The 24817-nt window shown below is 61.5% G+C and overlaps 1 protein-coding gene across 6 annotated transcripts; it reads right to left on the bottom strand.

The window, feature by feature from the left end:
* Positions 1 to 1035: 1035 nt before the first annotated feature.
* Positions 1036 to 23199, bottom strand: NR4A1 (nuclear receptor subfamily 4 group A member 1). 6 transcript variants are annotated; one of them, XM_077869970.1, is made up of 10 exons: positions 23181 to 23199; positions 18250 to 18371; positions 17718 to 17801; positions 16027 to 16133; positions 5142 to 6019; positions 4222 to 4351; positions 3770 to 3921; positions 3213 to 3415; positions 2938 to 3116; positions 1036 to 1860 (listed from the first exon to the last, which is right to left on the bottom strand). In XM_077869970.1, the coding sequence occupies exons 5-10, from the start codon at positions 6015 to 6017 to the stop codon at positions 1604 to 1606; spliced, it is 1797 nt and encodes a 598-aa protein (XP_077726096.1). In that variant the 5' UTR covers positions 6018 to 6019; positions 16027 to 16133; positions 17718 to 17801; positions 18250 to 18371; positions 23181 to 23199; the 3' UTR covers positions 1036 to 1603. The 6 variants fall into 6 exon arrangements, with proteins under 6 accessions (XP_077726096.1, XP_077726100.1, XP_077726098.1 ...); XM_077869974.1 differs by lacking the exon at positions 17718 to 17801 and having other exon boundaries at positions 23181 to 23197; XM_077869972.1 differs by lacking the exons at positions 17718 to 17801; positions 18250 to 18371; positions 23181 to 23199 and adding an exon at positions 17216 to 17670.
* Positions 23200 to 24817: the final 1618 nt, after the last annotated feature.

The raw sequence follows: 24817 nt of genomic DNA on the forward strand, positions 1-24817 counted from the left end.
GGCTGGAGCACTAGGAAAGGCCCTTGATTCCATCCTCGGGAGCAAATCCCTAGTTTATATGACTTCCATCCAGGCAGGGGCCACAAAGGTGGAGACTCGAGTCCTGGGCCAAGGGTTGTGAGGAGCAGGTGTAAGGGGCAGTGCTTTCAGGTCTCCTACCAGGTCCTTGGGAAGAAATCTAGAAAGACACTTAGCTCAGTAAAGGGGGCTGGACCCCTACCTCGGCCCTCTCAGGCTAGGGCTGACCTAGGTTCATGTTTCTCAAAAAAGTGGCTCTGAGACACCTGCCTGGCAAGCACTCTGGGTGTTTGGCATAAGCGCAGATTCATGGGTCCTACCCCTCAGCTAATCGGAGTTTCTGACATAGATCTGAGGAATCCGCATTTTAAGCCAGTTAAGCAACTGATGAGCTTGGAAGTTGGAGGATGTACGGAGGGGCACTTGAGTACAGGTAGGCACCCCAGAACAATCTTTTTACCAAAGGGACAAGGGCCACCAGCAACCCGGCTCTTATTACTGGGGTGCCAGGCAGGTCCGGAGGAATGGTGAAAATGCAGACAGAAAAGAAACTTCTACTAACAACAGCTAACGTCATCCTGGGCTGCCCTGTACCCAGCCCCAGGCTCAGCCCTCCCGCCCAAGCTCCTGTACTCCCAGCAACAACACGAGGTAGGCACTGCCCCTCGCCGTTTTGCAGATGTAGAAGCCCAATCAGAGACCGTGACCCCAGAGTGGTGCTCTCGTCCCTCAGCCAGCTGGGCTCTGCTGCAGGCCCCATCCACGAGGCGGGGGCTTATCCAAGGCTCTCCGCACATTCGAGACTAGTCTGAGCGCTCTGTGTAACGCCCCCAAGGAGTGGGTGTCATTATTATCCACCTCTTACAGAAGAGTAAACTGAGGCCTGTTAGCTCAGGTTGGTAATATCCACGACTTACCTAGAGTTATTTCTGTCTCTTCGGTAATTATGGGGGACAGGGGGCGGGGGGCAGGGAGCTGTGGTGTGGGGGAAGGTGTCAGAGATAGACAGGCTCCCGATTTCAGCTACAGGCCTATTTTTTATTCAATATATTAAATATATTAATCAGAAAAGTCACATACTATAAATCCAGGAAAATACACAAATATAAATGTCAGAATCTGTCATTTGTCTTCTTTGTAGAGTAAGGTTATGTACATGTGGAAAGAGGGTGGGAAGAGAGAGCAGGTGCAAGGAGGCGGGAGAGGCTTGCCCGGGCTGGTGGGGGCCGCCCCTCCCTCCGAGCCCCCACTCCCATCTCGGCCTCTTCCTTCCTATATTTACAGCAGCATCTGGCTTATTTACAGCACGGCGGTGTGTGTTAAAAACGGTTTATCTTACAAAAACATGAAGGCCAGGGCTGGGCTGGGGGCTAAGACAAGTAGTAGGGGTCACCCCCATGAATGCATCCCCCTCCCCCAGGGCGTGAGCTCCCTGCCAACCACCCAGTACAAGGGCGGAGGCCGGCTGGTCTGCGGCTCAAGCCCAGGCTGGGGGTGCTCTGAGGGTCCGTGGGCCATGGGCTAAAGGCACGTGGGGTGGTGTAGGAGCGTGCATTCACGGCGCACGCGTGTTCCTGGGCTGGGGTCAGAAGGGCAGTGTGTCCATAAAGATCTTGTCGACAATGGGCGGAGGGGGCACCAAGTCCTCCAGCTTGAGGTAGAAGATGCGTTGCAAGCCCTGGGTGCACAGGGTCCGCAGCTCGGGGAGCTTGCCCAGCAGGCGTGACAGGCAGCTGGCCGGCTGCGGTTCGCCCGCCACGGCCGAGACGTGCTCCTTCAGGCAGCTGGCGATGCGATTTTGCAGCTCCTCCACCCGCCTTGGCTCCTGCAGCCCGTGCCGGTCTAGGGGGGCACAGAGGGGAAGGGGCAGGTCAGCCACCTGCCAGAGGAACAGCCACTCCCGCACCTCAAGACCCCGCCTCGCCCCACTTGCTCCCTGCCTGAGAACTGTCCCCACTGGCCATCCCTCACACTCCCCTGCGCTCTGCAAAAGCAAGTTCCCGCAGGAGCCGTATTCAGGCCCCACTGGAAGTCCAGTGGTCTCGACAGGCAGTCGTACTCGTTATCCTCATCTTCCAAATGAGAAACTGAGGCCCTAAGAGGTTAAATGACTGGCCCAAGGTCACTCAAACGAACTAAATCCCTAACCAGGTTTTCTGCCTTGGCCAGTGGTTCTCTCCCTGTTGGTTCTGAGAAGCCCTGGAGCCGAGCAGTATGGTTTAGAGGTCACCTCCACGGAAAGCTGATTCCAAAACCCACCACTCCTTCAGCCCAAAGTGCCCCGGATTTTGTACTATATTGGCTGGGTCCTCTGTGGAATTTAAGTGGAAAGGGAAATGGGTGCAGATTCGGGGGCTTTAAAAAAAATTAAAAGAAAAAAAAAAGATCTGAAAACCTCTTCACTTAACACCAAAAAATTGTGTCCTGAGTAACTGTACTTGCATAAAGTAACCAACAGGCACAGGTAACCTATGCTGCTGGAGGTCAGGGCAACAGTTACCCTTGGGGGAGCTGATGACACTAAGGGGATAGGTACAAGGTGGGGTTCTGTTTCCTGGTCTAGGTGCTGGCTACGTGGGTGTGCTGAGCTCACCAAGGTTTAGCATCCATAAGCTCTCCTGCATGTGACATAATTCAGAAGATTTTAAAAACAAACCCAAAACCCCAGGCCCCACACGACAGCTACGCAGGGTGCATCCTGGAGGGCAGGGGATGATTCACAGACTGCCTTGGGCTTTGCGGTCAGATGCTGCGGGGCCTGGACCCTGGCTCTGCTGCCTCCTAGCTGTGTCACTCTGAGCGAATGCTTGCCCCTCTCCGCATCTGGGCGCCCTCACTCCGAAATGTGGGCCCCCCCGCCCCCCGAAGTGCCAGATGCCGGGCCCTCACACCCTCCCCAGCTCCCCACTGGCCACTCACCTGTGATGAGGACGAGCGCCGAGAGGCAGGCGAAGGCAGGGACGTCCACCACCAGGCCGTGCAGGGACCGAGAGAAGGCCAGAATGCTGTCGATCCAGTCGCCAAAGCCGCGGGCGCACTGCAGCCGGTGGAGCACCAGGCCCGAGCAGAAGATGAGCTTCCCCTCGGCCGGCTTCGAGCTGGCGGGGAGGGATGATGCAGATGTGGGTCAGGGCGGTGGGGGGGCCCGAGGACAGGGCAGCAGGCGAGGGGCTGAGCGTGCAACGGCAACTCACCGGTAGGCCAGGCGGAGGATGAAGAGCTCCAGGAAGGCCGACTCCAGCAGCAGGTCCTGGTCACCCGGGGACAGCTCGGCAAAGCCGGGGATCTTCTCGGCCCACTTGCGGATGACCTCCAGGGAACCCGAAAGCAGGTCGTAGAACTGCTGCACGTCCCCGGCATCTTCCTTCCCGAAGTGGGGCAGTACCAGCTCCTGGAACTGAGGTGGTCGGGCGGGGTCAGCACCGCCACGTGAAGGGCCCTGCACCGAGGCCCCCTCGTACAGCCCCGTCCCCCACTCGGATGATCACCAGATCCCGGGGGGCGGGGAGAAGCGGCGAGAGAGGAACCGAGGTTCAGTCCCTGCTCCTGCTCGCCAATTCTCAGACACCAACCCGGGGCTGAGGCTGCTGGAAGCAGCACATTTTTCTAACTGGCCGCCCACCTAAGGGGGGTGCACTGTTCCAGCCAAGCAGCCCAAAGGGGGCTCCGCTCTCCCCGACCTGTTGGCCTGGGGCGGGGCCCGCGTGCAGTGTGCACCAAGGCCCTAGGTGTGGAGCGCGCCGGGCCTCACCTTGGAGTAGTCCAGTTTGGCTGTGCTGGGCCCGGAGTCCAGGTGTGCCCTGACCAGGGACGTGAGGAGGTTGGCAGGGGAGGCGTCCGGGGGCTGCTTGGGCTTCGAAGGGAGCCGACCCCGCCGCCCCTTCAGGCTGTCTGTCCGGACAACTGCAGAGAAACGGGCAGGGCTAAGGAAGGGAGGAAGGGGTCCAGGGAAGGGACTCTCCACTCAGGTTCTGTGCATCAATGCTCGAGGTCCCTTGGAGCCTAAGGACCTAGAGCCCCTGAGACCCTATAGAGAGCACCCTCCCGCCCCCGATGAGCCAGGCAGGTGGACCAGAGGTGGAGTGCAGGCAGGTAAGGTCAGATCATGCCATCCACCGCGGCCCACCAGGACAGATGTCTTGGGACGGCCTCCCTGCCCCCCTCAGGCCTGCCTCTGTCCGGCCAGCCCATCCAGCCACCCACCTTCCTTCACCATGCCTACGGCCAGGCACTTCTGGAAGCGACAGAACTGGCAGCGGTTTCGCCGCCTCTTGTCCACAGGGCAGTCCTTGTTAGCCAGGCAGATGTACTTGGCGTTTTTCTGTACTGTGCGCTGGATGGGGGGGCAACAGGGAACAGGCTGTCAGAGTCGGGCGGGGGGGGGGGGCAGGGGAGGGGACTGTCCAGATCCTGCTGCCATCCCAGACAAAAGCACCCTCTGTTCACAGCTATTTTTCTAACATTTGGGTGGCAGGGGAGGGAGAGATGGCGGGGGGTGGGGGGGGAGGAAGGAGAAAATCTTGGGGACACTGGGGGAGGTTTTTGCCGAAGGAGGGAGACCCCCCTCCCCTCCAGGACACAAGATCAGGGGCCAGGGGTTCGGGGCTCCCTGGCAGCCCAGGTATCTGGACTTCTCAACGTGCCTTTTCCGGGACAGACAAGCGAGGACAGAGGAGGGGTAGGGGGTGGGGACGGGAAGCTGAGCAGGCACCCAGAGCTGGGACAAACATACGGCCTGTTCCCTAGTCCACCCCCAGCCCTCTTCCCGGATCCTTTTATCTCACGCCAGGAACATGAGTGCCTGGGGCCCCCTTCTCACCAGGACCTTGGGTTGGGGGAGGACGGGCAAAGGGAAACCAGAGGCTGGCCTTTCGAATGTACCCTCCCGGGGGCACCCCCGCAGCCTGCACCCTCGCCCACGTGTCACCACCCCTCTACAGGCAGCCCGCTGCCATCTGTGGGTCCCCAGGAGGGTGGCCCACCTGCAGAGGTGACCCCTTCCTGAAGGGCAGGACTAGTTGGGAAGAGAACCCCAGGGAGGCTGCCACAGAGACAACCTGCTGGGAAAAGAGACCGGCCTTGCCCGCTTCCCACAAAAAGCCGCAGCCAGGGCAGCCCAGTACCTTGAAGAAGCCCTTACAGCCCTCGCAGGTGCGGACGCCGTAATGCTGGCACGAAGCGTTGTCCCCACACACGGCACAGCGGCCCTCGCTTCCACTGGGGGCCCCGCTCCGGGCCTTGGCCGAAGGCACCGGTGCGTCCAGCATCCCTGGGCCGTCGAGGTGTGGAGAAGTGGGCGCCAGGCCCGGGAAAGCCGTGGATATGGAATAACTTTCTCTCTCCCCCAGCTGGCAGGTGGCCTGTGAGGGGAACAGCTTCAAGGGGCTCTGGGCAAGGCTGGGACTGGGACCAGTAGGGGGGCTGAAGGAAAAAAAGGCGGGCGGCTGGGGGTGCCCAGAAGCCTTGGGCAGTTGCTCTGTCCATGCCCGCAGGCCTTCGTACGTCTGGCTGGGTGAGAAGGGGCCGAACGAGCCATCCCAGGGAGAGAGCTGGGGTGGCTGGAAGCTGGGCGTGGACGGGGACGGCGCTGAGCAGGGGCTGCCGTAGTAGTCGGAACCGCTGGAGGACAGGGTCTCGTCCAGGGGACCGCTCAGGGGGCCAGGGTAGCAGCCGTACACCTGGAAGTCCTCAAACTTGAAGGAAGCAGAGGCGGGGGAGGTGGCCGAGGAGGAGGACGTGGAGGAGGCCGAAGAGGAGGCCGAAGAGCATGGCTGGGCCGTTCCCGGCAGCTGGTACAGGAAGGTGTCAAACTCCCCCGTGTAGCCGTCCATGAAAGTGCTGAAGCTGGGCAGGGCCGTGGGGGCGGTGGGGGCTGCCTCAGGGCTGGCCAGGTCCATGGTGGGCTTGCTGAGCTCGGGGGTCAGGGGGTCGCTTGCCAGGTGGTCTCGGGGTCCTGGGCTTGGTGCTGGTGTCCCATATTGGGCTTGGATACAGGGCATCTCTGCAGGGGGAGGAGACCAAGATTGGGGGGAGTGAGAGTCAGCGAGAGAAGCCTGAAGCCTGACCTCTTAGGTCCCTGAGCAGCCAGGTGGCAGGAGTCCCAGCCAGACGCAGGGCACCATGGCCCAGCAGAGAACCCAGAAACCCTGGTCCGCAGCCGGAGTGCCATCTCAACCCTCATGTCACAAAGCCCCCGGGCAGTGGCCCAGCAGGAGTGGGCTCAGCTGGAAGGCCAGCCACACCCCGGTCAGCCTGGGAACCCTAGGGAAGGCATCTAGCCAGCATTTCTCTGCTGGAACAGGGGGAAGCTGTGTTCCTTCAGCCCCCTGCCCTCCCGCACCGGGTAAGGCGTGGGCAGGGGCTGGAAGAAGGGTGGGTGGGAGAGGCAGCCAGGCAAAGCCTTACTTAGCCCACTCTCTGGGTGAAGGTATGTCATTTCTCCAACCTGGCACTTCTGGGAATATTCCCAGGCACAGCCCAGCCTTTGCAAAGCCCCCTCTCCTCCTCCCCCCACGGTGCCTGGGAAGGACATCCTGAAAATGGAAGAGGAGTCGAGACTGATGGCCCAGCTGCTAAGCAAGAGGCCTAAGCAGCCCCGAGCCTGTCCCCCATCCCTGCCCCCACCCGACACACTGAACAAAGGCTGCAGCTCCCACGCGCACCCCAGTCCTGCCATCTGGGGATGGGCACCCACTCGGCACCGCCTGGGATGCTCCCAAAGGCAAAAAGGAAGGGAGCCCCGGCCCTCCTCAGCAATCCCCAGTTCCCCAGGGGATCAAGTAGCCGGGCTCCAGACCTTTAAAGGCTGTACGCCGGAGGGAAGCCGAATAGGGGCAGGAAGGAGGAGAGAACAGGCCCCCTAGACTTCCAGGAGAATGGACAGTCCCTAAGAAGAATTTCTCTGCTACCCCCAAAGCATCGCCTCTTGTTAGTTTTATAAGAGAACTCTGAGTCCAGCAGACTCGAGGTGGCCATACAGGGAGGAGCCTGTTGGCGGGAGGTGGGCAGATGGAAGCCATCCTGCCCCCGCCTGGGTCCCTCCACGAAGGAGTTTCTGGGCCCTGAATAACCCAGGCGCTCAGGCAAAGAGGGTTGGTTACACCCTCAATCATGAGCGGCCTGAAGGGGCAGAGACAACACCACTTAGAAGGAGATCCTCAAGTTTGCAGACCCATGGCAAACTAGCGCAGAGGCGGCCCCGGGACGGGTTCCCATCCCATGTCCACCCCTGGGGTCTGCACGGCTCTGGCCCTCCCAGCCAGGGCCGGGGGGGGGGGGGGGGGGCAAGAAAGCAAGCTGGAACACAGAGTGCCACGATCAAGGGAACAGAGAGAGGGGGCAAAGGCTGGCACCACCTCCTGGCCAAGAGCCCGGGGCGGGGGGCGGGGGGGTATCGTCTGGGTCCAGCCCTCTCCCACCTCCACGGGCGACGCACCCCTGGCCTGACACTGCCACAACCGGCCGGGGGCCACACAGCCCCTCAAGCTCTGCACCAGCCACCCGGTAGTGCCCACCCGCCCGCCCGCAGGCATACGCGGCACCTGCAAGAGATAAGAGTGGCCACGTCTCCCTGCGCTAGGACAGCCGGGGCAGGGATGGGTTTGGGGTGGAGAAGAGGTAGCAGCCACCTGGAATAAGGCTGGGTGTTCCAGCCTTATTCAAATCCTGTTTCTCCACTTGGACATCCCACATCCGGATCAACCCCCACCAACCTGTCCTCCCCCTCCACCCCCCTCGGCGCAGGTACTTAACTACAGCAGATATGGACCTGCATCCAGCGTCAAGGGGGTGGGGGAGAAGCAGTCCCCCAGGGAGGAGGAAGAGGCGGGGCTGGAGGAGGGAACAGGGAGGATCCGGCTTCAGGCAGGTCCTGGCAACAATGTGGTTTGCACCTGTTATGCTGAACAAGCTGCGGGCTGCACCCTACCTGTAGGATCCAACGGGGACTGGGGGGAGGGGGGCACGGGTGTGACCGGGCTGTGGGGCTGTGAGGGGTGTCCTTCAGGTACTACACCAGGGACTCCAACATGAGCAATTCTCACTCGGGATCCCCAAGGACCAAGATTTCCACACCTCTCTCTCTCTCTCTCCTCTGTCCGCACCCGCCCCCACGCCCCACAGGATCCAAGACACCTCTTAACCAATCTTCCCGGTGCTTCCCAGACCCTGCCTCTAAGAAGACTGAGTGGAACACCATCAGCCCCCCTCCACAGCTCAGCCAAGCCCCCCATGCTGGCCACTTCCTCCAGCAATCCAGAAGTCTCCTAACACCGCTCAGGCACCAACTTCGGGGATCCCTGCAAACTAAGCCACAGCCTCTAACGTGTTAAGAAAACAACTAAAGGAACGAGGAGGGGGGGGGAGGAGGCCGACCAGCCGGGGAGGAAGGAGACCCTTTTGGAAACCCAGAGCTGGCAGGAGTCCCGCGGATCCTTGCAACTCAAGTTCTGGGGATCTTCCCCCCCATACACACACACACACACCCCGCCCCACTGTACCGAGAGCCCATCAGCACCTCGGTCCGGGGCGCCCTGGGCCACTCGGGCACCCAAGTGGGGGGGGGCGCTGAACCACAGGCAGCCTCGTCCCCAGCAAGTCCCCACTCCCGGTGCCAACTCCAACTCCACCCCCCCACCCCGCGGCTTCCACCTGGCTTCCACCTTGCACCTCTCGGGCGCCCGGGGGCTGGAGTGCGGCCCGGGTCGCGCCCCCGCTGCAAGCGCTCCCCCCGACGCCCGGGCTGCACCCAGCGCCCGCGCCCCTGCACGCCGACCCCACAACATCCTTTCTGCCCGCGCGGACGGCCGTCTCCCCCATGCAACACCCCCGAAAGCCGGGGCTGGGGCGCACGCTCCCCGCGGGGCACCTACCCGGCGGCTCCGCTCCGCCCGCCCGTCCCGCGTGTGCGCTCCCGGCCGCGCGCTCCGGGCTCCGCAGCCTGTGCCGCTGGGGCTCCCCGGCGCAGCCCGACCCTCCTCTTAAGCGCTCCGTGACGCACGGCGAGGGGCGGGGGCGCCACTGACGCACGCGGCCCGGCGAGCTGTGGCCATACAAGGGCGCGGGGGGCGGCGCGGTTCCGGCGGGAGGCGGCGGGGGGAGGCGCGGGCCGGGGAGCCCGGGGGGCGGGGCGAGAGGCTGGAATGTCTGCGCGCGTGACGCACGCGGGGTTCCATTGACGCAGGGAGCGCGGATTGTTTGATCTATAAATAGTCCCCGCGCGCCCGCCGCGCCCGCTAAAAATAGCAGCTCGCGGACTCCCGAGGCTCCCCCCGCCCCGCGCGCCCCGGGCCGCGCCACCCCGAGGAGGGGGCGCTCTAGAGCCGCGGCCGCGGGGCTTCCCCGGGCTGAGCTCCCTGCAGCGCCCGCTGCTCCGCCTTCGCAGCCGCGCAGCCTCCCCGGAGGCCTGGGGCGCACCTCGGGGCGCACCCCGTGCCCCCCCCGCCCCGCAGCCTGCGCCCCTCCAGCCCGCGGCGCAGCGCGGCCACTTACTCCCCAGCAGCAGGGTCACCGGGTCGTCTGAGCCTCGAGCCCCCCCTCCCGCTTGCCTCCGCCCCCTACTCTCCCACGCAGGGCACCTTCCGAGGGCAGGCGTTGGCCGGTGGGCCCCGCTCCACGCGCTGGCCCTGATCGCTTCCCAGTCCCTTCCAGGGTGGGTGCGCTGCAGCTGGGAAATGACCGAATTTCAGAACCGGGCGGGGCCTGAGAAATCTGGTCCAATTTGTGCCGACTCTTTTTCCCCATTTTATAAATAAACAAGCTCGGAGAAATGATGGCACTTGCTCAAGGTCACAGGGCGAGGTGGTGGCACACGCTGGCCCCCCCCCCCCCAGCCCCAGGGCCTCTCACTGCATCTCTAGGGGATCTTCTCACGCCCTCCCCTGACCACCTGTGGAGAGGGTAGCCTCGACCTGCCCCATGAAGCCAGAAGGGATGGCCAGGGCTGCATCGATGGATCGGGCACAGGCCGCACTGCAGCCACCTGGAGGCCTCCCTGGTCTGGTTGTCACCTCGACACCCCCATTCCACCCCTGAACCTGGGGAGCCTGCACCTGCTAAGTAAGAGAGAGAGGGGAAGGAGTGCTAACGTTTACAAGAAGAGACACCCCCCCCAAACACTGGGGTCCCACCCGGTCCCCTTCTCCCCGCAAGTCAGCTCGAAGAGTTCCTGCTTCCACTGCGCCTGCGCTGATGGCCCTACTCTCACCTCATCTGGCCACCCGACAGCACTTCCCCCTAGCCTTGAGGCACTTCCTGTTCCTCCTCACTTCCACTCTCACCTCTCGGGTTGGGTTTCCCACACCCTAGTTTCCAGCCTCTCCTGCTGCCCAAAGGTCCGGCCAGCATCTCGAACCTCATGCGGTGCCCACAGAGCTTGTCCTCGCTGTACCCCCTCTGCCCACTGCCCCATCTCTGCTCCTGATGCCCCACAAGCAACTTCTCATTTTTTCTTGAAATTCTATCTTGGAACGTCTCTCGGATCCCCGTTCCTACTGCCAGCCACAGCCCACGCCTCACTGGTGCAGGACAGCAGGCCCGCTGAGTGAGGCCAGTGACCTCCACTTCTCCTTGCCCACAACCAGTAAGGAAATGGCCCCTTAGACCAGCTTGTCTCCTCTTCCCAAACGCCCCCTCCCCACCAGCGGAGCAGTCTCATGCAACAGCAATCTCACTCAGGGATCTGGTCAGAACTTGCCACAGCTCCCCCACTTCAGCATACAGTCTCAACATGGACCAGTCTTCGGAAAGCTCTGGTCTTTCCCAAACCATCATCCGAAGACCCTTCAGGGCCATCTGGGCGGAGGTGAAGCGTGGGCCGAATAATGCACCGGGGCCTATCCAAGATCCACACTCCACTTCCACACCAAAGTTTTATTTTTCTTTGTGTTGGGTTTTTGCATAGATTTTGCTTGGAAAAGAGATTCCAAAGAAAGAAAAAAACAAAAAGGCTTTAAAACTGCAAATATGGGGCACCTGGGTGGCTCGCTCAGTTAAGGGTCTGACTCGATTTCAGCTCAGGTCCCGGATTTCAGGGATCTCTCAGGGATCTAGGGATCTCAGGGTCGTGAGATGGAACCCCATGGGGGTGGGTGGGGGTGGGGCTCCGTGCTCAGTGGGGGTCTGCTTCTCTTTCCCCCTCTCCTCTGCCCCTCCTTTGGCTCGTGCTCCCTCTCTCTCTAAAATAAATAAATCTTTTTTTAAAATAGGGATTTAAAGAGAAAGAAAATAATTTAAAAAAAATAGAAAACTGCCAATATAAATTTTTTTTTTAAGATTTTGTTTATTTATTCATGAGAGACACGGGGGTGGGGGGGCAGAGACACAGGCAGAGGGAGAAGCAGGCTCCATGCAGGGAGCCTGACGTGGGACTTGATCCTGGGTCTCTGGGATCAGGCCCTGGGCTGAAGGCAAGGCTAAACCACTGAGCCACCCGGGCTGCCCCCCAATATAATTCACATCATCCTATTTTCAGATTAGGACCCAATGATTCCCAGAGGAGCCATGCCTTGCTCAGAAGTATATAGCAAGTTTGGGCTGGGGAAGCTAGCCCCAGCCACATCATGGGCTGGCTTCCCATCTAGCCTGTCACCCCACCCTGGGATGCCTCCCTCCACCCCAGCAGGGCCTTTCTCAAAAAACAAACAAACAAAAAAGCAAAACAAAAAATCCCAATGTTAGCAAAACATGATTAGCCAAGTCAATGTTCCCACCATCCCGCACCAGCTAAACAGGTGTATTACGGGGCAGCTGGACCAATCTGTGGCCAGCCCACCCGGGAGCCCCAGGGAACTAAGCGTGGCGAGGAGCTGCCCCAGGGCCTGGCCTAAATCTCCAGATCTCAGCATCAGCCTTCAGATGTGTGCCTGCAGCCCAGGCCCCACGTCCCCGGGATACTACAGGTTTGGAGGCTGCATTCTCACTGCCCCAAAGGCAGATGGAGGGGAAGACAACCACAGCCACCACTTGGCCATGTTCGTGGAGGCAGGGATGCTGCGGGCTCTGTCTACACTATGCTCTGGAAATAAGCAACTAAGGAAAAAAAAGGCAGAGTCCCTCTGTGGGAGCACAGCCAGGGCCACCCCTTCAGTGGTGAAAATTCACTCCTGTGGAGCACCAGCTTGAGGCAAGAGGGGTTTTGGGACCCTGGGTCTCATCCCTGTGGGACAGATGCCCTCCAGGGCATCCTGGAGCTCTGAGGGGGAATCTGGCTAAGGTGCAACTCTGGGGACAGGCTCAATGAAGGCAGACCCTGGCAAGCCTGGAGCCTAAGCTGGTCTTAGCCTCCCAAGGGGTCCCCCAGTCCAGTCCCCAAGAGCGAGGTCAGGGTGAACAGCCCCTTGTGGGGTGAGGTGTGGGGTGGGAGGGACAGGTAATGACCAAAGGGGTAATGATGGGAGAGATTCAAAACTAGAGGGAAGGACTAGAAGGCAAGGCAGGGCCATGACAGCCCAAGAGGCGCGGGGAGAGACGAGGTCATGTGGGAGATGAGACGACAGTCCCCGCCCGCCTCCCACAGCACAGCCTGGCCCAGCGCACCAGTGTTCTCATTACCTCTAGCTCCCTGCTGCTCCCCTAAAAGGACCTTGGGGTGAAACTTCTCACCACTCATAGTGACCCCTCTTCCTCCCTCCTGCTCTAATCCTGCTCCTCCTCCAAGACTTCAGGCCATCCCCCTTCCCCAGCCTAACTCTTCATAATAGGCACCTTCTCACAGGTGAAGGGGATTATGGGGAATACCTCGAGGGTCAGACCTCAGTCCATGGCACTGCACAGGGTTTCTTCCTGTCAATTCCTCCCCCCACCTTTCAGGTTTAGAATTGTGACCCAAATTTTATCAACGAGGAGATGGAGGCTCGGGGGCAGGACGCAAATATAGGTGCCCTGACCCCCAAAGCCTGTGCTGAGCCCATGGATCCACTCTGGACTGCAGACAGTGGCTTCTGGCCTGCTGGGCCTTGGCTCTTCCTAGTGTACACAGATCCAAGTGTGTGCAAGCACACGCACGCACACACACGCACACACACACACACACACACACACAGTCTGTATTTGGAAACAGCAGCACCTATGATGGGGTCTTTGGTCGGACCGGAAGCATTCCAGTTTCCAACCAGGGCAAGGATCAGCCAGATGTGTTCACCCGGGAAAAGTCATCCCACTGTCCTCTTAAGATTTCACACTATGGGGGGCGCCTAGGGGGCTCAGCGGTTGAGCATCTGCCTTTGGCTCAAGTCATGGTCCTGGGGTTCCAGGGTCCCGGGATCGAGTCCTGCATCGGGCTCCCTGCAGGGAGCCTGCGTCTCCCTCTGCCTGTGACTCTGCCTTTCTCTCTGTGTCTCTCATGGATGAAAAAATAAAATCTTAAAAAAAAAAAAAAGATTTCACACCTATGATTTGTGCACTTTTCTGTGATGTAGGTTACATTTTCAAAGACAAAAGTTTCAAAAATAGCCACGCCTAAATGGGAGAGACGCATTCATTCACACGGACGCAGAACGCTGCTGGAATTCATTGAGGACAGATTCATTCAAGTGTGTGTTGCTGGCATCAGAGGACAGTGCCCGTTTCCCATCACGAAGGTGGTGTGTGGGCACACGCAGGGCACAACTACAGTTAGCAGAGGCGATCGTCTCCCGTTAGACAGGGGTCTTCACACAGGATGCCTTCCGTCAACCCTGGATGTTTCCTGAGAGCCCCTGCCCCTCCTAGCGAGTGTAATGTGGCCTGGGGACTAATGTGCTGACTCATCCCTCACACCTATGTGTGAATGTGAGAGCAAGGCCCTGGCTCCCCGACCTCAGCAGGGGGGGCGGCTTCATGCATCAACAGTAACTAGCCCAGGGCAGGCCCCGGATGGGCAGCCTGCGTCCAGCATCGTTCACCAGCCCAGAGGGTGGATGTGGATGTGGGTAAACGGGCAATGAGGAAGTGGAAGTGCCCGGCCTCTTTCCCACGCTGACCCCCACCCCTGCACCAGCCCTCACCCCCGCCCCCCAGCACCGGTCAGGGACTTGCCCTACTTTCACCAAGACCGTCCCCACCCACAGGCCTCCACACGCTTCCCGCGTGGTGGGCCCAGGGATGACCTCTGCCTCCTGCTGCCACGGGAGTGTCCCCCCTTCCGCCGCACGACCTGGTCATTCCTCTTCCTGCCTCAGCAGTGGGGAGGAAGACTTGTGCTGTGGGCGAGGGAGCAGCGCCTGCCACCCCAGGGGCCCTCCCGCCAGCAGCTGGGTCAGGCCCCGGCCTCTGGCTCTCATCCCTCGGCCCTGGCCCTGGCTCTGGCTCTGCCGCGACCACACGTGCCGTCACCTCCATGGAAACAGATTCCCACTGCCCCCCCCCCCCCCCCGCTTCCTGCCCCAGCCCTGGCAGGGACAGAAGATGGGGGGCTCTCAGAGGCATCTGTGACCAGAAGCTGGGAAGCCTGCTGTGTCACCTGGGGCCAGTCCCTTGCCCTCTCCGAGGCCGTTCCTCATCTGCCCAAGGCAGACGCTCCACACTCCCCGGGGCTGGGAGGGCTCAGTTCATTAAGGGCACCGGGAGGCTCAGCAGTGAAATGGAGCAGTGCCTGGGGCCCCGGACTCCAGGACCCCGCAGCTGGGATCCTGGGGCAGGTGGGCAGGCCCATACCAGGACCTTCAGCTGGACTCGGGAGTCAGCACCCCCTTCAAGAAATGGAGACCAGTAACCCCATCCACACCTCTTCCCCCTCCAGGGCTGAGTGGAAGGAAATGAGAGCGTGCCCAGAGACGTGGCTCCACCCAGCACCGGGAAAATACCAGCCTCTGTATGCAGCAAGTGCTCAACTAATACTCTGGAGAAAGCCTGTGAGTTGAGGAGGTCAGGGCCCTCTCCAGGGAGGCTGTCTCTAGTCCAGGCTGCCTCAGTCCGACCCTCACCTCCCTCCAGGGCTAGGAGGAATTAGCATCAGCACGAAAGAGTAAGATCAGACTTTGGGAAGAAGAGCCAGACAGCGCTGGTGCTGGAGAAACGCAGACAAGATCACCGAGTGCCTCTGGGAAGGCTCGGCCCACGCCTCCGCTGCACCCTCCTCGCGGCTCCTCCGTGCCCCCGAGCCTGCTCAGCTCCCGGCCAGCTCCTCTCCTCCACCCTTGGAGGGCCTCCCACCACCTTGCAGAACATCACCACCCACCAAATTCTCCTGCCCCTGCCCAAGGTCTCCACCCAGCCTCCTTGGGCAAAATTTCAAATTCCAAAATAAAAACCCTCCGATAACGAGCCCCAGCCGGAAAGACTGATGCATTTTCCTATTGTTAAAGTATTTTTAGTCACAGGCTCTGGATTCATTTAGAGACTCACGTTCAGAAAGGGGGAAAATTTTTTTTTTTTTTTTTGAGAACCGAGGAGAGCACAAGAGCCTCCCACGTCAGGAGCTGCCTCTTATTCCATGCCGGGCTGCAGCCCCTGGCCCCGGGCCCGGGGAGCGTGTTTGTGGCAGGATGGTTGGCGGACTTGCCAGACCTTGCTCCAGCCCTGTTTCGCAGGCACCAAGACCAGCGAGGGAGCCAGGCAAGGAGAGCGGGGCAGGGGCTGAGGGCTCCGGGAAGCCAGGTCCCCTAGGCCCAACCAACAGGGGGTAAGGGGGCTCAGGGACCCTGCTCAGGGACCCACGCAGAGGCCCCCCACCCAGGGACACCCAGCCCACTTCAGCGTCCCTCCCCAGCCTAGCAGGCCCGTGCCTCCTCAGCAGAAGGGGAGGACCGAGAGCGCGGTGGAAGTCTCCAAGGAGGGCGAAGAGATGCCAGCACCTGTCTCCTTCCCTGTCTCCCAGCTCTTGACCACAGCGAGTTCCCAAGGGCAGCTCCCCCCCACCACCCAACTCCGGTCAAGCTTTACTCTCACTGCCTGGGAAGGTCAGCCCTTCCTGTTTCCTCCTCCGCCCCCCTCCTCTCAAGGCCAAAGAAACCACAACACGGATGGTCACAATGGCACAAGAGCCACACAGCTCAGCTCCTGTGCCTCAGTTTCCCCATCCCTGAGACTCACCAGCTATCTCTTCACGATCTGCTTAGACTCTCCGAGATCCTGGACAGCTGCACCAGGCGAGAATCCCGGGGTTGGTCAGGGGCTCTTCCTGGCGGCCTCAGGGAGCCCTGCGGGAGCAGACGGGACTGCCCGGTTAGCCCGGCCTGCCCGGCCAAGGCTATGCACCAGCTGAGCGGGCTTAGGACGTGGAGCTGTCTCCAAGCCAGCATGTCCTGCTCTGTTTATATAGCCGAAACCAGAGCCGGCCTCTGGGGACAGAGGGAGCTGCCTCGGGGCCCTCCTGGCGGAGGCCTGACTTTGGCCCAGGTCAGCAAGAGCCCAAAATAGTCAGCTGACGGGAGCCCCGGCGTGAGCGTGACCCTGGGCCCGTGCCCGGGCCTGGCACACAGGTGCCCACGTCACAAGACCAACAGCTCTAGCACTCACGGGGCCCCGGCTGGCAGCCCCTCGGGGTGGCCTTGGCAGTGTATATGGCATGGGAGTTCCACTCAGGCACCACCATCACCCAGACAACGAGGGGAACACAAGCACTCTGCCCACGGGGGCCGCTCTGTACCCGGAGGGAAGGTAGGGGTGGGGGCCGGGCTGGGGGAAGCCATCTGGCCTGCTGCTGTCATCTTCACTCACGTGCCTCCCGGGTCCAGATCCCCGGCTGACCAGGGACACCTGCCTCTCCTCCGTACAGTAATTCCTCTCCCTGCCCCCAGCCCAAGGTCGGTGGCACGGAGCCTGCTGCCAGCGGGCGGCCAGGTGCACACCCAGCCCAGCCCCTGGAACAGGAGGCCCTGCTTCCCAGGGCTTCCCCTCCTTCCACCCAGGCTCCGACTGGACACCCCATCCTCCCCCATTGGCAGCCACCTCCGTGGGACTCCCTGTGCCCTGAACGCCAACACCACATGAGACAATGGTGTCTGGGGCGCTGGGGGAGATACAGAGCCAGCTCCTACTTCATCTGGGGATCTCTCAAGGCCTGAAGGGGGCTGTGGCACGGAGACAGTTCTGGGGGAAGAGGAAGGCCATCACAGGTCCCCGGCCCGGGTGTCAGGCTGAACTCCAGCTCTCTTAGGTAAACACGGTAACCAGGACCGTGGTGCCCTTGGCCCCATCCTATTATCTGAGATGGCTCAGGAAAGGCCAGGTGAAAATTCAATTCCTACACTCCACCCCTCACCCCTGAATCTGCTTGTACCTTCTCCAGAAGTGTCCTCAGGCGAGGAAGGCGTGTGTCCACCAGCAGGTTGGGCCTCTGGGAGAACTTGATTCTAAGCTTTGCTCTAGGGACGCCTGGGTGGCTCAGCAGTTGAGCGTCTGCCTTTGGCCCAGGGCATGTACCCGGGATCCGGGATCGAGTCCCACATCAGGCTCCTAGCAGGGAACCTGCTTCTCCCTCTGCCTGTGTCTCTGCCCCTTGCTCCCTCTCTCTTTCATGAATAAATAAATTAAATATTTAAAAAAAAATAAACTCTGCTCTACACATCCTCACTATAGGATCTTAAAAAGTCACTTCTCTGCTCTATAACTCCGTTTCTTCATCCATAGGAGGAGAAGGTGGACTAGAGGCCTAGAATCCCTCTGGCCGTGGCCACAAGTCTGAGACTCTCCCGCTCCGGGCTGCTGGGTGAATCGTGGAGGGTCTAGCACTGCCCTTTGTCAGGAAGATCCTCCCCCTGCATAGAAGCACCTCCCCATACCTGCCGTGGAGGAAGGGGGTGGTCACTGCCCTCTTGCAGGAGATGATCCCAGCCTTGCCCCGGTGCACTCCCCTGGTGTACGCCCTGGAAACAAACCAATTTCCTATCCCCTATGCCCGCCCTGCCCGCCCTGCCCGCCCTGCCCCGCTATACTCCCAGCCTGGCCTTGAGCCATCCGGCCACACCCCATCAGAACCAGACACATGCTGCCTTGGTAACAGTCGTCATTCACCCCCACCCCTGCCCCTCTCCTCCCACAGCAGCCCATGCCCCCCAGACAGAGCCCCTCAGCCTATCCTGCTAAGAAAGCTGGGCTTTCCCCCTCTCCATCCCCCCTCACCCCCCACCCCCATCACCAAAGAAATCAGATCTCCCGGAGTTGAGCAGCACCTCGCCTGCCACCTCTGCAGGGCTTCCCCCTCCATCCCCCAAACCACATCCACTTACGGCAGCTTCACACCCACCTCTGCCCCCCAGCCCCACCTGCTTGAGGGCCCCAGAGGTGTACAAAAGACAACTGTAGAGCACTTACCAGTCTGGATGAGCCAACAGACTTCGGACAACAGTCAACCGACCCCTGGGCCTTCAGGGTCTGGCAGAAGGAACTGGGACACCAGAGAGGGACCAGGGCGGGCCTCTGTCCATGGTGGAAGCCTACGGAGGGAGAATCAGTGTGAGTGAGGAGGAACCCGCCAGCAGGGACAATCCCTAGAGACAGCACAGCCAGGAAACACAGGAGTAGAAACAGGGGCGGGACCCAGGCCATGAGAGGCGACAGGCCAGCCCGAGGACTGCCCTGGGCTGGGCAGCAGAACCGGGAGGCACACAGAGCCCCAGGCAAACAGTTCTTGGGGACATGGGACGTGATCAGGAACTGCTGCCGGTATCTGGGCCGTCTCAGGGCCACGGAGACACGTGCCAGCATCCAGCCCCTCAGTGTCCTCCCCACTCCTGCGTTGGGTGGGGAGGCTTCAGTCCAACACTTGGCCCTGACGTGCACAAAAGGGCATTTTGTAGGCAGAGAAAAGGGAGCTACTGTGAAGACAGGGCTAATAATACCCCTCTCTCCCTAGGGGGCTCCACATTGGGCCCTAAAGTCTCTGAGGACCCCACAGGGCAGGGGCTCAATCACCCCAACTCCAGGCAGCCCAGACTCCTAACCAGAGCAATGGGGACTCCCAGGAAAAACTCTGCGAAGCCACTCTGGGCCCCAAACACGAAGGCCCAACTTGAAGCAAAGTGGTTAAGGGCCCCGATGCTGGAACCCCGGCACCTGCGTTCAAGTCCTGGCTCTGTCACCTGTAATCCTGAGCAAGTTGCAGAACCTCTCTGCGCCCCAGGTTCCCCCACTGTGGAAATGCCAACCGGTGATAGACATCTCCGAAATGAACAACCACGGGGCTGCCGGGGAACTTAAAATGAGTCCACGTGTGTAAAGGACAAAGCAGAGCGCCAGACACACGTACAACAGCACTATCGTTATTAGGAGAAATTAAATGAGGACACGTCAGAGCCAGTCGCAGGCCCTGGGTTTTATTCCAAGCCATCTCTGGGCACCCGGTCTCCCCTTCCAGAGCCAAATGTGAGCACCACCCTTCCAGCCAGAGTACTCCAGGCCCTACATCTCTCCTTCCCTTTTTCTCACCCCAATTCAGCCCTCTCCTCTCTCAACTGAGCCTCAAACTGAGAGCAGGACCGGGTGCCCTCTGGGGCAATGTGAGGCGTGGGAAAAGGGAAGTAGATGCTCCCATGCTGGCAGGTAGAGGGTGCAAGGAGGAGGCTACATGATGTAATGGGCTTCCTTGCCCTCCTGACCCCTCCCTGCCCCAGGGTCCACAGACTAAAGGGAGCTACTCTGCACCATGGTACCCAGATCCTCCTCTAACAGAGCTATGAGCACTCCCATGCTCCTCTGCGTGAAATGGAGACCAAGGGGTGAAGGCACCAGGAGTGAAAGGCAGGGGAGCAGTCTTGAGCATCTGGGGGGCTTCCAACCCTAACAGAGGGCAAAATCAGGGGGCACCTGGGTGGCTCAGGCATGATCCCAGGGTCCTGGGAGCCTGCTTCTCCCTCTGCCTGTCTCTGCCTCTCTGTGTCTCTCACGAATAAATAAACAAAATCTTAAAAAAATAATAAAAATAAAAATAAAAAAGGTGGCCAAATCAGCTTCCAACCTGTCTCAGCTCACAGGCTACACCTGCTTCCCAGAGTGACACCATCATCGTCCCGTACCCCGGAAACAGGCCTGCAATAAGGCCCCAGGGCTCCCCTGCACAACCTTCCCTTTTCTCCCTACCAGTCCACAGCTGAGGAGGAAGGGCAGGAAGGACCAACAGCTCCCACCACAGTCAGGCCCGCCCAAGTGCCCAGGTCTTCCGCACTCATCTTCCCCAGTCTCTGAGAAATAGGGGCCAGAGTCGGGGATTGGTCATGCCCAGAAAGTGCTTCTTAACATCTCGGAGCCGATATCTGATGCCATCTCCTGTCTCAGATCAAAATTCCCTCCACAAGCCTCGACTGAGGGCCTCAGCAAGCCAGGCAGTGAGCCACGAACCCCATGTCTGGGCCCTGGGAGGCTGTGATGGGGGAATGAATCCAGGTCAGTCACCTGTGCAGAGGGCGAGCCTAGGGCCGAGTTACCTGTGCAGAGGGCGAGCCTAGGGCTTGGAGAAGAGACTGATGCCCCCTAAGTGGTGTGGAAGCATCAGGCCAGACCTGGGACCCAGCTCTTGCACCCCCTCCTTGCTGTGCCCCCTGCATACGGGCTTTCTCTCCCCAGGCAGGGCCTTTGCTTTGGCTGTCCCCTCCACCGAGGCCATTGCCCGGGAGGTCTGTATGCTTAGCTCCTTCTCAGCAGCCAGGCCTCCTGTCCTCTTTCACCTCCTTGGAGAGCCTCGGCCCCCACCGCCCGCACATGGCCCTGGTTTGATTAGCTGCAGCGGACTAATGCTGCCGAGCTGTTCACTCATCTGTCCTAATCGCTGTGGTCTTCACTCTCCCAAACACAGCTCAGCACTACTAGGTACTTGGGAAATATTTGAGGAATGTTGCCGAAGAAGACTCACACATGCCTGCCTCAGAACCGGGCTGAGCGGGGGGCGCCTGGGTGGCTCAGTGGCTGAGCGTCTGCCTTTGGCGCAGGGCGTGATCCCGGGGTCCTGGGATCGAGTCCCTCATCAGGCTCCCAGAGTAGAGCCTGCTTCTCCCTCTGCTTAGGTCTCTGCCTCTCTCTCTGTGTCTCTCATGAACAAATAAAATCTTTAAAAACAAAAAAGAACTAGGCTGAGAGAACCGGCCAGCTGCCTGGAAGGAGGTATGGAAAGGACACCGGAGCTAAGGAACTGTCCCTTCTGTTCGACGGCAGATCCAAAGTCCGAGGATCCTTCCCTATGCTGGGCTACGACCCCGACTCCTAGAGCCCCAGCCCTGCATCCCAGTTCCACACAGGCCCCCCCAAACCTCCTCCTCCTTCCTACCAAGTATTTGTCTTCTCTTAACTTCTCCTCACCACAGGATGTGGTGGGCAGACCCTCTGCAGCCCTGGTGCCTTCCTGGATATAAGCTCTGCATCGGCCAAGTCCCCCTGCCCCCCAGAAACGGGCACACTACTAGTATTAACAATATAACAGCAGATAACACCTACTGAACACCATGCGCTAGACACATCACCAAGCACTTTACATGCACGTTCTCATTTCGGCCTCATGACGCTACGAGGAAGAGATTATTATAACGAACTAAGTTTTACCAGAGGGGACACTAAGGTGCAACAATGCTATGCAACTTGCTGAAGGTCACACAGCTAGGAAGTGACAAAGCCAGGATTAGGACCCAGGGAGCCCCAGGGCCAGGCCTCCTTCTTCCCCGCTTGGACGACTCTAGTGGGTAGAGGTCTCAGATTGCACAGAGCTGTCAGGCAGCTGACTCCAGAAAGCAAGTGGGAGGCTCTGGCCCTTAGAGTCAGGCTCTAGGCCTGAACTCCTGCAACTAATTTTCTTCACTCCAGCACAGGCCCCAACATTTATAATCAGTCACATTCATCTTGTTCATCTTGGTCCACCCTTCTGCCCGGCTGCCATCATCTGGAATCTTGATTTTATCCTATCGTACACCTGTCATTCCCCTTGGCTCTAGGTCTTTAGAAAGAGTCAGCCGGCCTCCCTTTTAAGTCTTCATCCAAATCACTGATCTAAAGGTTCACTTGCAGTGGGTGTAGGACCATGGCTGTAGCCCGCCCCCCCAGCCCCCTGTCCAGGGTGTTATCAGCCCCCTGAGCCATCAGCACCCTTTGGGCACAGCTTTTGTGAAGACACCTACCTCTCCCCGGCCTTCCTTTGCCCTGCGTGCCCCAACACTAGCCCCAAGTCCAAATGAATGCTTCGCTGGAAAGCCCTGTAAGTGCCTCTTCTGAAGCATTTCTAACCCCAGGTCGGCTCCTGACTCTACCTGACCCTCTCCGGTTCGATTTCTTCTACTCAATCCCAGGATGGGGTTGCACCGGGCAAGTCTGGTCCCTCCCCTCCCCAACTCCTGGACTCCTGGAACCCATCGCCCCCACCCCCCCCCCCGCCCCGCCCGCAGCCGGCGGGGAAATGGAAGGAATGTCTCGGCCTGGCCACCTCCAGCGCCCCGTGGGCCAAACCCCACCCTCCGCGGCCGGGAGAGAAAGCCTTGGAAAGCCTGGGCCGCCACACTCGCGCCCGGGGCTGACTCTGAGCCCGCAGGTTCCTCCGGGAACCAGTCCCCCACCCCCCGCCCCCGCACACGCTGCGCCTCGACCCCCCGCGGGACCCCCCAGCACACGCTGCACCCCCCGCCCCCCCGCACAGCTGCACCCCGACCCCCCGCGGGACCCCCCAGCACACGCTGCACCCCCCGCCCCCCCGCACACGCTGCACCCCCCAGCACCCCGCACAGCTGCACCCCGACCCCCGCGGGACCCCCCAGCACACGCTGCACCCCCCGCCCCCCCGCACAGCTGCACCCCGACCCCCGCGGGACCCCCCAGCACACGCTGCACCCCCTGCTCCCCCGCACAGCTGCACCCCCCCAGCACCCCGCACAGCTGCACCCCGACCCCTGCGGGACCCCACCGCACACGCTGCACCCCGACCCCCGCGGGACCCCCCCGCACAGCTGCACCCCCCCAACCCCCCCGCACAGCTGCACCCCGACCCCCGCGGGACCCCCCAGCACACGCTGCACCCCCCGCTCCCCCGCACAGCTGCACCCCGACCCCCGCGGGACCCCCCAGCACACGCTGCACCCCCCGCTCCCCCGCACAGCTGCACCCCGACCCCCGCGGGACCCCCCCCGCACAGCTGCACCCCGACCCCCGCGGGACCCCCCCGCACACGCTGCGCCCCGACCCCGGGACTCCCAGCGTGGCTCCCGGCCCTCGCGGAGACCGCACCGTCCCGGGCCTCCCGGGGACCCCGTCGCCCCCCACCCGGCCCCCGTCACCTGGGCCGCCGAGCTCCGCTCGCCTCGGCACCCCCGCCTTCCGGGGCCGCGCACCGCCCGCGGGGAGCCGCTCCGCACCGCAGGGCGCCCATGCCGGGGGGCCGGGGCCGGGGCCGGGGGGCGCGGGGGCCCCGCCTGTCCGCCGCCGCCGCCGCGCGCTCGTGCGGCCGCGGCTCGGAGCCCCCCGCCCCGGGCAGCCCCCCGCCCCGCAGTTCCGGCCGCGGCCGCGCCCCCCGCCCCCGCAGCCCGCGCCGCCAGCGCCGCCGTCCCAGCCCCGGGCGCGCCTCCCCCGGTGGGCGGGCGGGGACCGTGACGCGCGCCCATTGACGTCTCCGGAATCCCGGCGGCGGCGGCCGACGCAGCCTCATCAATGGGGCTAAAAATAGCGGCGCCCGGAATAGCCGCGAGCGCCCCGCCCCGCGCCCCCCCCCCCCCGCGCACCCCGTTACATAACCCGCCCCGCTGCGGCCGGGGGCGCGCTCGGCCGGGACGGCCCTGGGGCCTGCTGGCACCTTCCAGGCAGCACACCTGGAGCTGGATTATGAAGGTCACCCGGGGCGTCCCGGAAGGAGACGGGAGAGGGGCGCCCAGAGAGGCCCCGCGGGGGCCCGGAGCCGCACAGCACCTGGGCTGGCCAAGAGGACAGGGCCCGGGCCTCGGAGCCTTGAGCGCCCCCCCGCCCCGCCCCGCCTCGATGGCTTGGCCTGCGTGCCACCCCGCAAGGGCCAGGGACCCCGCGCGCAGGTGCCCAGCTTCCATGCAAGCGCGCAGCGGGGGCGGAGGCATTCCCCGAGGTGGGAGGGCAGGGCTGGGCACGGCGGGTGGTGGCTTCCCTGATCCAGCTGTTCCCGCGCTCCCGTGTGACCAAGGGCAAGTCACGTGGCCCCTCTGACCTTGGCTTCCTTACCCATAAAACGAGGGTGATACTGTGACCCACCTTTTCGGGTGATCGGGAGATGGAACAGCTGGGCAGGTGCCCTGTACACAGTAGGCACTCATAGTTACCTTCTTCTCCTTGCTCCCTCCTCGGAGTCTGACTTCCCCCAATCCACACAGGAGGGCTTAGTGCAGGAAATACACAGGGGCTCCCCACAGGGCCCAGGAAGCCATGAGTGTCCCCCCTCTTCTGGCCCGAGTCTCCAAGCCTCTGCCTCCTCAGTAAGCATCGTCCTAGGGGTGGGAGTACTCGGAAGGTTTCTCTCTCACACCTGGGAGGGAACTACCTTGTCCAGAGCAAATCCTTCTCCCCCTGCCGCCCCCCACCAGCTCCCGATGCGGAGTGGCCGAGTGGCCTGTTCAGGGAAGGCAGGCCAAGGCTGGGGAGTGGGACTGGGTGGGGGCTGACTGGGTGGGGCTGGGTTACCGGGTCTGCTCCTCTGTTGCGGGGAAGAGCCATGAGGCAGGACCCAGGACCCAGGACTCTGCTGCACCAGCCACCAGGCCCTGCTCATTTTTAGAGCCACCTTAAATTACAAGCATGCTATCATATCCCCAGCACCCAAGCCAGGCCCCACGCAGCAAAGAATCTCCTCTGTATTCAAAACTGTCCAAAAGAGGCCCCACAGCCCCACTCAGCCCTCATTCCAGGGGCCACATTCCTCTCCCCACCTCCCTGCCCACCCGCAGAAATCCTTTTG

The sequence above is a fragment of the Canis aureus genome, chromosome 25 (assembly GCF_053574225.1).
Source record: "Canis aureus isolate CA01 chromosome 25, VMU_Caureus_v.1.0, whole genome shotgun sequence".
Lineage (NCBI taxonomy): Eukaryota > Metazoa > Chordata > Mammalia > Carnivora > Canidae > Canis > Canis aureus.

Coding starts and splice junctions, on each gene's coding strand:
- NR4A1 (XM_077869970.1), bottom strand. CDS start 6,017: ATGCCCTGTATCCAAGCCCAATATGGGACACCAGCACCAAGCCCAGGA. Junction 3,416..3,769: donor CCAAACTGGACTACTCCAAG/GTGAGGCCCGGC, acceptor CGACCACCTCAG/TTCCAGGAGCTGGTACTGCC. Junction 3,117..3,212: donor ATCCTCCGCCTGGCCTACCG/GTGAGTTGCCGT, acceptor CCTCCCCGCCAG/CTCGAAGCCGGCCGAGGGGA.